This window comes from Podarcis liolepis (assembly GCF_965112155.1).
Source record: "Podarcis liolepis genome assembly, chromosome: 1".
In the NCBI taxonomy this organism is placed as follows: Eukaryota; Metazoa; Chordata; class Lepidosauria; order Squamata; family Lacertidae; genus Podarcis; species Podarcis liolepis.
In genome coordinates this window covers 8464224-8478614 of record NC_139554.1, presented here as the reverse complement: position 1 = coordinate 8478614, position 14391 = coordinate 8464224, and the positions used below count along the sequence as shown (strand labels likewise).

Below are 14391 nucleotides of genomic sequence, written 5' to 3'. Positions count from 1 at the left end.
CATGACACTTGGACTAAATGGTCCCAAATGCTTCTTTCCACACCAGAACTGTCATGGGATTATGCCTTATCTCCCTAATTTTCACTAACCACTGGGAATTTTCTCAGACACACTCTTCCCTAGAATGGGAGGGGCAGAGCCCGTGGCCCTCCAGATGTTCTCATGACCCCTGCCCATTGGCCAGGCTGCCTGGGGCTGTTGGGAGTTGTAGTTCAACAACATTTATTCCCCAAGTTTAACCAAGCTGCAGGAGGCAGTGGAAGACAGGAGTGCCTGGCGTGCTCTGGCCCATGGGGTTTAGTCGGACACGACTAAACAACAATTATAAAATTTAACCATACACTCCAGAAATAAGCCTCCACGCACATATTGTTATGTACACTCTTTATTGCATATTGCCGTCTTCTTCTTTTTTTTAAGAAAAATGTACAGTCTCATAACATACACAGCATTTCCTGCTAGCTAAAAAACATCCTTGCACCTAGGAATCACTAAACAGTTTGCTACCACTAAGCTACATTAGTATACTTCAGTTTACAAACTATCACTTTTTTGTCTCTTTTCTTTTTTTGGCATGAATTGGAAAAAAAAAATCTTTAGAATGACACACCCAGGAGAGAGACACAGAGAGGAAATAAAACGAAAAACAAGAACACAAGAGTGGCTACGTCCACCAGCACCAGTCTACATGTAAGTTTGCAACAAATGGCACATGGAATTTTTATCCGCACGCAGATGGTTTAGGAAATGAGAACTCGAGAAGAAATGGCAAGTGTAGCCCAACAAGCAAGGCTTGTTGCAAAGCAAGAATGGTTTTGGAAGCACAAGGAAATATTTCCCACCGGTGCCCTTGCTTCCCCCGATCTGCAATCAGTTCAGCGTGGATCCCTGGAAATCCCGGAAGATCCAGCAACCCAGGCTGCGTAACAGACACAAACTCACCTTCTTTCAATGTTTTGTACAGCGCAGACAAGAGTCCGTCAATATCCAGCTGAAAGGCTGGCTTTTAATGCAATAAATGCCAGAGGACTTCACAGTCCCAACTTTGCAACGGGTCATCGTGATGGATTCGACTACCGAGCCCAGGTCTACTCTGAGCCTAAATGGGAACGTGGTGCTAGCAGCTGCAACCACTATGGGCGAGCTTTCAAAACCAATGTCAAGACCGACACAGCTTCCTTTAGGGCACTGACTTTGTCCTCAACTGGACTGAACAGGCTCGGGACACAACAGTCACTTTGCATGCCCCATTTTTGTGGCCACATCCCCAATGACCTCGCTTCCAGTGGGACGGCGAACCGGCTTGTGTAATGGTGGAGGCACTTGGCAAAATTGCTTCCTTGCACTTTCCTTTCGATTGAGCCAGACCCAACTGAACTCCCTCCCAAAGAAAGCTAGCACGAGGCAATTCTTATTCCAATCAGAAGTTTGAAGTTCAGCTACAGGAAGCCGTTTTGCAGTATGTAGGCGGGGGGCACAGTTGCAGACTGCACAAAGCGCCCCCTCCCCCGTGGCAGAAGTGGGGAATGCTGGGTTTTCCTGCATTTGATGCACTTATGGATGAGCCCACTGGGAGAATCAGAAATAGTAGATTGATTCTCAGAATGCAACAAACAACTGCAGGATGTCTCAAGTCCATCATGGTGGTTTGTGCTGGGACACATGGTTGTTGCTCAAAGGTGTTCCACACAACCTGCTTCCTCCAATGAAATATCCCGTTGTCCTAGAGGTTAAAAAAAAAGCAGTGGCATAGCGTGGGGAGCCTCCACAGGGGTGGTTGCTCCAGGTGCAAAATTTCAACACCCGGTGCTGCCTCAATACAACTGTGTGCTTTTGTCACAGGGCTCGGCTTCTTCATGCAAACCAGGAAGTGACCTCTCCGGATAATGGAACAAATCTTCTTTTCTGTGGCTGGGTGACGCGGACGCCATTGCGCAGTTGAATGCGCAAGCGCACTCCATCCTTTTCCTGCCCTCCCACCCCTCCGTGTGGCCCCGGGCACTGGCAACCCACGCTACGCCACTGAAAAAAAGGCACCTTCCTTTCCCCAGGACTTATCCTGCAGATCAAGAACCTGATGAATTTTTAGATGCCCCTCTAAATCTGTTAAGATGCAGGGCAGATCCCTTGACCAGACTGAACCTTGTGAGCGACGGCACCCTTTCTGCACTTTCCTATTCCAAAGCACGCTGCATTGTTTTTCTCCCCCCGCACCCAATCTCAAATCATTTTAACGCAACCTTTTGACCAGTCTGAACTCTCTCAAACCCTCCATTTTGAAAGTCAACTCCCTAACAATACCATATCCGACCAAATTTTCTCCCAGCTACAAATAAAAATATATATAAAATAGAGGCACTTTAGTTTAAGTAACAGTAATGAACAACTTGGTTTTTATTTTACTTTTCGAGCAAAGTGCTGCCTTCGCACGCCTCGCACTCTGCAGAACTCCAGAGTATCGGACGTTTGCATTCTTACCGTTGACAAGCTACTTGAAGAGCCATCAGTACACGTGGGTCCTTCGAAAAAGTTGCGATGAAGAAAAACTAAATCGTAAGAACAAGGGGGAAGGAGGCAAGGGATCACCCTTATACTCACACAGAGAGCTCTTTCACGGCTCTTGCTGGTGTGATCTTCACAGCTTTCGTGTTGCATCGGGATTCGGGGATTCCGGGCAACAGGAACTGCATTTTGTACAAACTCGTTTCTATATAAATCCGCACATTTGCTGTACAAATGTGTATTTGCAAAACAAATCAATTAAAAACCTGTCTCAAACAGCATCAGCTATCTAGTGCAACAGAAAAAAACACAACTCAAAACCTCCACAGGAAAGAAGAAAAAACAACAACAACAACGGCAACATCAACAACACACAAAAATCCCCGTTCGGTTTTGGATCACGATGTGGATGGCATAAAAATCACTTAAGAGAAAAACCCGCAAATAAATAAAAGCAAAAAAGAAAGAAAGTAACAGTCCTCTATATTCTCTATAATTTAAGGATATTAAGCCACGCTATAAGATTGGCTTTTTTTTTAACTTTTCCAATTTTTTTTTATTTTATATTTTGTATTACTGTTTTGTTTTTAAATTATTAATTACTCCCTGAGCAATCTGGGTTTAAGGAGATTTCGGATTGACAACTTGACAAATTTCTTACAAATCTGCAAGGAGGAAAACACTATGAACAGCAAAGCCCGTTTGCAAGAAACAAGAATTTTCGCGGCCTTTTTCCTGCTACCCTTGTGCTATACATTAGGTCCCTAACATCTCCCAGACCCCTTCTTTGCAGAAACCTTTAGAGAAGCCACTCCCCACTAACCTCTTTCGAGGGAAAGGGAAACCCTGGAGCAATGCCCCCGGCAAGCAATGGTTGCCCTTCCAAGATCCATGCTTGTCATTCTGGCACAGATCTGTAAACAGAGGCAGCCTTAAGAGGGCAGTCTGTCTGATGGGGAAAGGAGAAGGGGGGGCAGGCTACATAATGGAAAGCCCAGCTATGAATACTCGAGAGTTCATTAGCCAACCTTTGCCATGCACAGGAAAGACTCTTCTGGATAGGGGCCAAAGTTTGCACATTACGTCCAAGGCGCTCCTGGAGTTATCCTGCATCGGCCAGGTGCGTTACAGCAAAACTGGCCTGAACGGAGCCAATTCTGAGCGACGTTTACAGAGAATACAGTTTGTCCTGTCAGGACGGGGAATGGGAAACGGACGATAATGAATACACAGACGCTTTCTTCCGTTAAAACGAAAAGTTAAGAAGAGACCCAGCCCCCTCCCCCAAATCCCCACCCCCACCCCACCATCTGGTCTCAGGCAAAAAAAAACCCCACACAAGAGTGAATTCTACATCGGTGTCGTTACAGCAATGAGAAAATCCTTTGGGTCGCCTTCAGCTGGTTCCCTGAAGGCTTCCAAAGAGAGAGGTGCGTCTTGTTTGAAAGAAACAGAAGCACGACTCCTCCCGCCCCCCAAAAATGGGGGTTACGGAACACAAAGGAGCTGGCACAACGGCCACAAGGGATGTTAAAAGTTCTGAGTGAAAACAGAAACAAAAAATAATAATCTCGGCTTTCCCCCAACAATGCTACGTTCAGACTGAACAAGAGCTGTTTCTAATGGACGTCTCCCGCCACCTGTAGCCTCAATGGCAACAGGTTTCCGCGGCTGGCCTGTCCATGTCAAAACGCCCTTGTGCTAAAGTAGCACAATAGCAGCACTTCTTTCCCCCTCTTAGCTCCAAGCTGTTTCCCCCCACCCCAAAATAAAAGGACCCCCCAGAACAGACCCAAGTGGTATCGCCCACCAGCCTCTCTCATTTCTGTGGTTTTGGGGGGGATGTTTTCGCCTCCCCCTCTCTTTCTCTCTCGATCGCCGACACTTGTGCTTAGACAGCATGAAAGCTACTTTTTGCGGCGACGCTTGCCCCTCCCCCACGCCTCCCGCAACTGATAGAAAAGGGAGAACTCATCCAGGCAGCGGTGCCTGTGCATGTTGACGCCCGCGCTCGCGCATGCACACAGTTCCGAATCCCAGCCGCACCACCAGACTCTTTGGGCGCAGCGCACCTGCGCTCATGCTCCCATTGAAAACATTCATGCACAGGCAGGACGAGATGAGGGAGGGAGGGCCACTGATGGGCTGGCAAGGCAGAAGGTAAAAAGACTTGGGGTCCTCCAAGACGACTGTTGGTTGGTTTAGAGTTTTCTTCTGAAATATATATATACATATATAGATATATGTATATATATATATATATACGCGCGCTCAGAAGTTGAGTTTCGTGACCGGCCTCTCGCGGCTGCCATCCGCCAGCTGGTTGGTGATGCGCTTGCGGTTGCGCTTGAGTTTGGACAGGTCTTTGTCAAAGACTTCGCCGGACCGCAAGGCCGAGACGAGGTCGTCGAACTCCCCGCCCTCCTCGCTGTTTTCTTTCGCCTTCCTCGCCTTGCGCTCCCTCTCTCGCTGCTCTTTGAGCTAACGGGAAGGGGAAAAGGAAGGGTTAACGGGCAGGCATTTGACACACCCTATGAGCAACACGCTGTAACTTAAAACACTGGAAAAGCAATAAACCAAAACCGACGGATTCTCCATCCTTGAGCTGAGTGTGCCCTGTTTCTGCATCACCTTCTGATATATTTTTAAGCCCACATGAAATTTTTCCATGTGCATTTGTGTTAATGTATGCATTCCCCATAGAACGCGGGTGGCGCTGTGGGTTAAACCACAGAACCTAGGACTTGCCGATCAGAAGGTCGGCGGTTTGAATCCCCGTGACGGGGTGAGCTCCCATTGCTCTGTCCCTGCTCCTGCCAACCTAGCAGTTCGAAAGCACACCAAAAAGCGCAAGTAGATAAATAGGTACCGCTCTGGCGGGAAGGTAAACGGCGTTTCCGTGCGCTGCTCTGGTTTGCCAGAAGCGGCTTAGTCATGCTGGCCACACGACCCGGAAGCTGTATGCCGGCTTCCTCGGCCAATAAAGCGAGATGAGCGCCACAAGCCCAGAGTCACAACTGGACCTAATGGTCAGGGGTCCCTTTACCTTTACCTATGCATTCCCCCAATAATTTTTATTGGTTCTCATTTTTGCACACCATTTTTCTTGCAATTTCTCTACCCCTCATATCCCAAGACAGACACATGGCAACTTAACACCCCAACAACTAGATGCACCGACAGCTTGACTTGCATAGCTTGCATTGTTTGCAAAGCAGCTGTCTGAAATGGAGTCAACCCCACCCTACACAATTATCCCCACCTGGGCTTCCATCCGCGCCCGTCGCTCCTCTTCCTCCTTCCTCTTCCTCATGTTCTCATTCTCCTGTTTGGCTTCAGTCACAGCCTGCAGGAACTGGTCGAAGATCCCGAAGAACTCGTCTGGTTGCGTTTTGCCAGGGTCTTCCCCAAAATGCTTCACTGCCTTGGCAAACTAGAGAAAGAAAATACGCATGTTGTTTTCTTTGTGGGGACTCACTGGCCCAAAGCAACCCTCTCAAAGAGAGCCTCTTTGGTCTAAATCAGTTGCTGATTCAGAAAGGAGATTTTCTCTGCATGCATCAACCGGTTTTGTATCCTTCTTTAGGCCATGTCCCCAATTGGCCATGAACATCACTGAGTGACTTCAACCCTGTCATCTTCCCTCAACCTAACCTGCACCACAGGGTTGTTGTGTTGGGTGGGTGGCGCGGGGTGAGGTTGTGAAGAATCACACAACCTGACTTTAGCTCGTTGGAGGGAAATTTGGGGTGTGTGTGTAAAAATATAATAACTAAAGAAGGAAGCAAAAACTATTTGGAAACTACAACTAATCTAGGCAGGTGACTGGGAGAGGCTGCTGGAACCATGTAACACCGGTCCCGAAAGACCTACATTGGCTCTCAGTATGTTTCTGAGCACAATTCAAAGTGTTGCTGCTGACCTTTAAAGCCCTAAACGGGCTTTACAGAGACAGAACAGAGAAAAACATGACTGCCTTCTTCAGTGTTGGGGCACCAAGAGAGAGAGAAACGAAAGCAACAGAAAACATAAACATCCTGTGAACAGGAAATACGCAGACTCTGTGACTCAGAAAGCCTGCTCCCTTTTAAGGTGGAACGGAAATATCCTAACATCGGCCCAGTATAACTGAAGGAGCATCTCCACCCCTATTGTTCAGCCCGGATACTGAGGTCCAGCTCTGAGGGCCTTCTGGCGGTTCCCTCCCTGTGAAAAGTGAGGTTACAGGGAATCAGGCAGAGGGCCTTCTCAGTGGTGGCACCCACCCTATGAAATGTGAGGAGAATCAGAACTTACAGGGTTAAACAGTTCTGTGTGACGTCTCACATTCTGAGGCGTGGTTTGGTTCACATACGGGAATCTTTCTTTGTGTGTGATTTACTTTCGTTTTTGGCTGAGAGACGAGAGAATGTCCGCTCTCTTGCCCGGACTGATTTATGTTTTTCTTCTCATTAAAGACTGTTAGAGATTAGCAAGAAGCCTGTGTACACTCTGATTTATTATACACACACAAGGCACCTTCTCTGCTGCTGTGGGACTCGGCTAAGAGCTGCAAAGAGAGCTCAAGTTTTACCTATCAGCACAGGCGTCCATTGGCACAGGGAGAAGCGTGCCGGGTGCCATGATATCTCAGCATGAAATGCCCTCCCATCAGATGTCAAGAATGTATATGCTGGAAACTGCCCAGAGTGGCTGGGGTTACCCAGTCAGATGGGCAGGGTGCAATGCAATGCAATACAAATAATTCCAAAATCGAAACACATTTGTTTCCTAATTTCACCGGGTCCCAAACAACCAGTGTTAGGTCAGTCTTTGGCCAGTTCAGCTCATGAAGCAAGTCCTTAATCCCTTACATATCTGGAGAGTACAAGCCAAGGCCTTGCTCTGCTTTGCCGCATTACACCATTCCTTGCCCCCAAATCTGAATTCTGGTGGCTAGAGTTAAACCCCAGACCTCCTCACCAAACCTCCCTTTCCAAAGGTCTGTTCTGCCTCCCCTGTCGGAACAGCTTTTGCCATTCTGGAGACATCAAGGAAGTCACACCTCTGCTTTCAATTAATGCCCTTTATCCTCTACCTCCTCTTTTTTTCATTATTAGTATTATTAACTCAGGAGCAATAAAACCAACAGGGCACAACACTGCAGCAGAGAAGATAATAAAACTCGAACGCAGAACAAGGAGAGGGGCAAACTCACATTTTCAACTTCTCTTTGAAGGTTTGCGCTTGTATTTTGTTTATCATTGCCACATGCTTCAGCATTAGAAGCAAATGTGCTATTGAATCTTTTGGAAAGGAGGTGTTCCCCCCCTCCCTCTTTTTCAAAAACGAAACTTTGCCCATCCGAAAGCACGAAGTTTGTGCCATCTAGAGAATTGCGCAAAGCAGATAAAATTTGCAAGCCAAAGGCAACGCTCGTGCAAGACGTGTGTAGCAATGTCAAGGGTTTGTAAAACAAAGAAACACAAACAGATCCCAAGGGGCTTCTTGGTGGTTTTAATAAAAGAATTAGAGAATTAGTTGTGGACACCCAAAAAAACGAATTCTGGGAACTGTAGTTTGTTAAGGGTGCTGAGATTGCTAGGAGACCCATTTCCCTGTCACACAGCTACAATTCACAGAGTTCCCAGTGAAGAGGGATTGGTTGTTAAACCACACTGGGATCTGTAGGACTGCAACGGAACCTGGGAGTTCAAGGTTCCGGCTTAGTCAGCCATTCAATGGGTTGCCTCAGGCAAGCCACATTCCCTCAGTCTCAGTTATCCAGCTGTAAAATGGGAATATGCAACCATGACCCAAACCACAGACTGCCATGCCTAGCCCTGAGTTGGTGACAGGCACTGTGCCCTTGGAGGATGAACCAGACACTCCACAAGCCGAGGACCTTGGGGCAAATGAGCAGGCAGGGTCTCCTGGAACCAGCGCTGGGGATCCCCAAGTCCTCCTTAAGAAGCCTTGGAACAGTCAGAGGAGGAGATGAAAACCGTCCTCAAGAATGCCAGCACCTAAAGGCTCAGGCTGATGTGCAGCAACATAACTTGAATCTATGGACGCAGAGTAGTGGCACGGCTCTTGCTAAAAAAAGGTAGTATAAACACTGACAACTGGGAAACACTGGCCTGTGAGCGCTCCAATTGGAGAAAAGCCTTTACTGAAGGTGTCATGGGCTTTGAAGACGCTCGAATTAGATGGTTTATCAGAAAGAATAAATCAAAACAGGAATTTGTTTCAAAATGGGAGGTTTTCAAAGAATATCTGAAAAATAAATATAGTAGTTTAAATTCTGTTGCAGCATTCAAGGAACTTCAGTAATAGTTGCAAGGTAGATATAAGAAATTAGATTTATTAAGAATAAGTTTAAATATGATAAAAGCGTGTATTGGCAATAAGTAATATGAATTTGAAATATGGAATATGGAATAGATGGGAGGTTGGGTCTTTAGTGTTAAGACCAATAGATGTTTTATTGTTTGCTAAGAAAATTATGTGTCTATGGTTATTCTTGTGTGTAATTTGGTATTTGTGGTTTTTTTCTTTTTTCTTGTTGTATCAATAAAAAACTTTATTAAAGAAAAAAGAAAAAAAAGAAGACGCTCGAACTCAGAACGCAAGGGAGAAACGTGCTAGGAGGAAGGCACGCTTGGCAAATCCACACCGTGATCAACTCCCGCCTGGAAACCAATGTCCCCACTGTGGAAGGACGTGTGGTTCCAGAATTGGCCTCCACAGTCACTTATGGACTCATAGTTAAAACCGTGTTTATGGAAGACAATCTTACTTGGCTACAGGTGATCGCCAAAGAAGAAGAAGAAAAGAAATCTGGTAAGCCAGATAATATAAGGCCTCCTTGAGCCTTCCAGTGGCTCTCTGTCCTTGCTCCTCATTCTAGTTACTCCTCTTTGCGGCTGGTCCCAGACTTGGATTGTTTCATGACTTCGCTTCCGGGTCACATTTTGGACTTAGACTGATTCTATGTGCTTATAGAATCATAGACTAGAATCATAGAATTGGAAGAGACCACAAGGGCCATCGAGTCCAACCCCCTGCCAAGCAGGAAACACCATCAGAGCACTCCTGACAGATGGTTGTCAAGCCTCTGCTTAAAGACCTCCAAAGTAGGAGACTCCACCACACTCCTTGGCAGCAAATTCCACTGTCAAACAGCTCTTACTGTCAGGAAGTTCTTCCTAATGTTTAGGTGGAATCTTCTTTCTTGTAGTTTGGATCCATTGCTCCGTGTCCGCTTCTCTGGAGCAGCAGAAAACAACCTTTCTCCCTCCTCTATGTGACATCCTTTTATATATTTGAACATGGCTATCATATCACCCCTTAACCTTCTCTTCTCCAGGCTAAACATGCCCAGCTCCCTTAGCCGTTCCTCATAAGGCATCGTTTCCAGGCCTTTGACCATTTTGGTTGCCCTCCTCTGGACACATTCCAGTTTGTCAGTGTCCTTCTTGAATTGTGGTGCCCAGAACTGGACACAGTACTCCAGGTGAGGTCTGACCAGAGCAGAATACAGTGGCACTATTACTTCCCTTGATCTAGATGTTGTACTCCTATTGATGCAGCCCAGAATTGCATTGGCTTTTTTAGCTGCCGCGTCACACTGTTGGTTCATGTCAAGTTTGTGGTCAACCAAGACTCCTAGATCCTTTTCACATGTACTGCTCTCAAGCCAGGTGTCACCCATCTTGTATTTGTGCCTCTCATTTTTTTTGCCCAAGTGCAATGCTTTACATTTCTCCCTGTTAAAATTCATCTTGTTTGTTTTTGCCCAGTTCTCTAATCTGTCAAGGTCGTTTTGAAGTGTGATCCTGTCCTCTGGGGTGTTAGCCACCCTTGACCTTGCTTGACCTTGGTTTGTTTGGACTGACGCAACTGTAGCCCTGCCAATGTTGGCAACTGCCTTTGGTTAGGGTCTTATATCTCCTGGAACTGAGGATGAATGTCCTATCCCTACAAAGCAGAGAGGTTTGGAGCTCCAGGAGCTCCAGAGGTTTCACTTTCTTACCAGTTCTTTGGCCTCTGCCAGGAGATCTTCCACATCTGAGAAGCTAAAGCTGGCCAGCGTGATGAACTGGCTGACGACAGAAACGAACTTGTCTTCTGGGTGGGGAGGCTGAGATTTCTGGTACGCCAGTTCCTTTGGAAAGGGAAGAGAGAGAGACACACACACAGAGAGAAAAGAAATTCATTTTAGTTATTGGGAGTTCAAGGAGAAGAACCATGGCAGTCATCCACCCAGGTGTTGGCTGGGATCCACAAAGACCTGAACGGCAGGAGAGACCTGCTTCCGTGTGGCACTATCTCATGCATTTAAGGTACATGTGTTGAATACTGCAACCGCATGGGCATAGGGATTATTGTGTGGATCACAGGAACACAGAAAACTGCCCTATAGTGAGCCAGACACCTGGAGATGCTCATATCCTACCTTGAGCTGTCACCCTTGGCTCTATCCAACCCAAGAATTATCCTCCCTCCCAGTTTGGTATCAGCTGGAGACACCCTCCATCCTTGGAGGTTTTTAAGCAGAGGTTGGGTGGCCACCTGTCATGGATGCTTCAGCTGAGATTCCTGCATCGCAGGGGGTTGGACTAGATGACCCTTGGGGTCCCTTCCAACTCTACAATTCTACAATTAAACTGTTTTTCATGCTATATTTTATATTGCTGCGACCTGCTCTTAGACCTTCCTGATGATTGGCAAATTATAATGACCCAGGTTAAATTTGAGGGAATTTGTGTGTACAACCTTATCACTTATCCACAGTTTCCCCCCCATTTATTTGTATTCCACTTTTCTTTATCAAATCAGTTTACATTTACATTGTTTTTTTAAAAAATCAATATAACATAAAAGATACTTTAAAAAAGAAAGAACAGATTTGCAAAGAACAAAAAGAGCAGTAGCAAATGAACATACAAATAATAATAACAACACACACACACACACACACACACACACACACACACACACACACACAGCAGCATATAACAAGATCGGTCAGGCTGAGTCTACGAATATTAAGCCCCATCAGCAAAAACTCTTCTAAAAACGCGAAGACTTCCAAGTATACAGTATCAGGTCTTCTCCAGCACAGCTGGCCGGGGTTCTAACGGAAGCTGTGATCCAGAACATATGCAGGGAACCAGGTTGGCAAAAACTGGCAGGAAGGTTACATCTGCACCAGCTGTGCCTATCCCCAAACAAACTTCCTTTTTAAAAAAAATGCTTATAATTAAAGAGACAAAGGCAAGCGACTCAGGTCCTTAAGCGTTCTATAAAACCATAATGAGCAGTAACGAGCTGCAGGTCAGGAAGGAGGAGGAGGAGAACGGCCTCTGGGAAGGGAGATAAAAGCAGCTCCAGTCGCCTTCGCCTCCTTCCTCTCTTAAGGACGGGTGCTTAAAAAAAAGCAGGGGGACCATTAAGTGGGCGAACAATACTTACTGTCTCCACAGCCCTCAGCCCACTTCGCAAGGTGCCAATTTCCTTCTCCAGCTCAGTCATGCTGCCAGAAATAAAGGAAGCCAGTTACATTTCCAGAAACACAGTTCCAAAGCCGGCTGCATGTCTCCCATTGAAAAACAACAACAAATAAAATACATAGGTTGCATTTCCTCCTGCTTTTAGGTTATGCTCTCGCCTGCAGCAAACTTTGCATCAGCATCTTCTCTAAAAACTGGTGCCAGAATTTGGCTCCCACCCCTTTCCCCTCCTCATGCCTCTTTCCTTTTGTGCCCTGTCTTTTAGATTTAAAGCTTCTAAGGGACTGAATTGTTTTTTAATCGATCCTATACTTTATCAACCATAACTTTATCAACAAAAAGATCATCTGTTTGCCTGCCTCATCTGTCCGTCCATCCGTCCAATTTCAAATACATTGCAAAAACAAACTGGAAATAATAACTTCCACTTTAAAGGCTTGCTGAAAAACAACGATAAGATCTTCAATAGGTACCAAAAAGATGCTACTGAAGGCATTTGTCTGACATGCAAACAAATAAATAATTTCGGGTGATGTGTGTTAAGATTCAAAGTGGCCGTAAAGGTAGAGGTAAAGGGACCCCTGACCATTAGGTCCAGTCGTGGCCGACTCTGGGGTTGCGGAGCTCATCTCGCTTTATTGGCCGAGGGAGCCAGCGTACATGACTAAGCCACTTCTGGCGAACCAGAGCAGCACACGGAAACGCCATTTACCTTCCCGCCAGAGCGGTACCTATTTATCTACTTGCACTTTTGACGTGCTTTTGAACTGCTAGGTTGGCAGGAGCAGGGACCGAGAAACGGGAGCTCACCCTGTCGCGGGGATTCAAACCGCCAACCTTCTGATCGGCAAGCCCTAGGCTCTGTGGTTTAACCCACAGCGCCACCTGTGTCCCATAAAGTGGCTGTAGCAATGTGCATTATGTAAAATTCAAATTTTCGTATTGACGAGCCTGTGCGTTATGACATTCACGGCTTGCAAAAGAGGAGACTGAGAGGAGATAGGAAAGCCATCTTCAAATATCCCAAGGGCTGTCACATGGGAGAGGGAACAAGCTTGTTTTGTCCTGCTCTGGATGGTAGGACTCGAACCCATGGCTTCAAGTCGCAAGGAAGGAGATTCTGACTCAGAATCAGGAAATGTCCAGGCCCCCCCACAACAGAGGGAGCAGAATGTCCCTCATACGCCACAAGACTGGCTTGCCACGTTTCGAATCAAGTGGAGTAACACACATTGCAGCCAAGGAGTGTGTCGGGATCCCCGTTGCACCACTAAACCCAGGGTAGAAATTCTGAATCTGCAGCACTGGTGCCGAACATCTCCTGCATTGCAGGAAATAGGCCTGCAGGCCTTGGACCCAGACAGACATTTCTGCCTACGCTCACCTTTTGCACAAACAATCAAGCTCGCAAACTGGCGTCTGGCTTTCGACTCCCGCAAACTACAGGTGCATTTATTTTAGAGTTGATCATTGTGCCCTCCTGCTCCACTTGTTGCAGGGCCTCCCTATAAACCCAATAAAGACCTGTTTGCTTCTCCTTAATTCACTTCAAAGTCCTTTACGAGGCTGCCTGCACATACCAATTAATGGTGAAATCCCTCAAAGCGTGTTGATTAAAACCAGCAAGGAAGAAAGCGGGGAGAGAGCGAGCAAGTATCTGATTTAAAAACCAAATACCCCATCTTTGCAACCACGGATTTCTTGAACATGAGTGCACGCTAATTGGCTCACAATTAAACCACCCTGTCTTGCAGCTAAATAAAGCCAGTGGGTTTTTTGGGGGTGTGTGCATGTTTCTGGCAGCTGCTGCTGGGTGTTCACTTCTATTTGGGCGGGTGCAGTGGGGCTCCCCCATCAGCAGGACCTCCTTCTGGGTTGAGGGACACCTTGGCCTCATCCAAACCCTCTTCAGCCTTGGGAGAACCCTCCCAGCAATGTCCTCATTGTGCTTTGCTTAGGGCTCAGCTCTCGATAGTAAAGGTAAAGGGACCCCTGACCATTAGGTCCAGTCATGACCAACTCTGGGGTTGTGGCGCTCATCTCGCTTTATTGGCCGAGGGAGCCGGCATACAGCTTCCAGGTCATGTGGCCAGCATGACTAAGCTGCTTCTGGCGAACCAGAGCAGCGCACGGAAACGCCGTTTACCTTCCCGCTGGAGTGGTACCTATTTATCTACTTGCACTTCGACGTGCTTTTGAACTGCTAGGTTGGCAGGAGCAGGGACCAAGAAACGGGAGCTCACCCCGTCGCAGGGATTCGAACTGCCGACCTTCTGATCGGCGAGTCCTAGGCTCTGTGGTTTAAGCCACAGCACCACCCGCGTCCCTCAGCTCTCCATAGAAACGCGCTAAAAATCATGAACACAGTTGGCCTCCCGCAATCCCAGGCGTTGAC

The 14391-nt window shown here is 46.8% G+C and overlaps 1 protein-coding gene across 2 annotated transcripts in view; it reads right to left on the bottom strand.

Moving 5' to 3' along the window:
• Positions 1–369: 369 nt before the first annotated feature.
• DAAM1 (dishevelled associated activator of morphogenesis 1) overlaps positions 370–14391 on the bottom strand; it is a 182416-nt gene continuing 168394 nt past the window's right edge. For both annotated transcript variants that reach the window (XM_083517393.1, XM_083517394.1), the window contains 4 exons: positions 11959–12019; positions 10517–10648; positions 5765–5935; positions 370–4983 (listed from right to left, as the gene is read on the bottom strand). In XM_083517393.1, coding sequence (XP_083373519.1) covers positions 4774–4983; positions 5765–5935; positions 10517–10648; positions 11959–12019 — 574 coding nt within the window. In that variant the 3' untranslated portion in view covers positions 370–4773. The remainder of the gene's footprint in view (positions 4984–5764; positions 5936–10516; positions 10649–11958; positions 12020–14391) is intronic.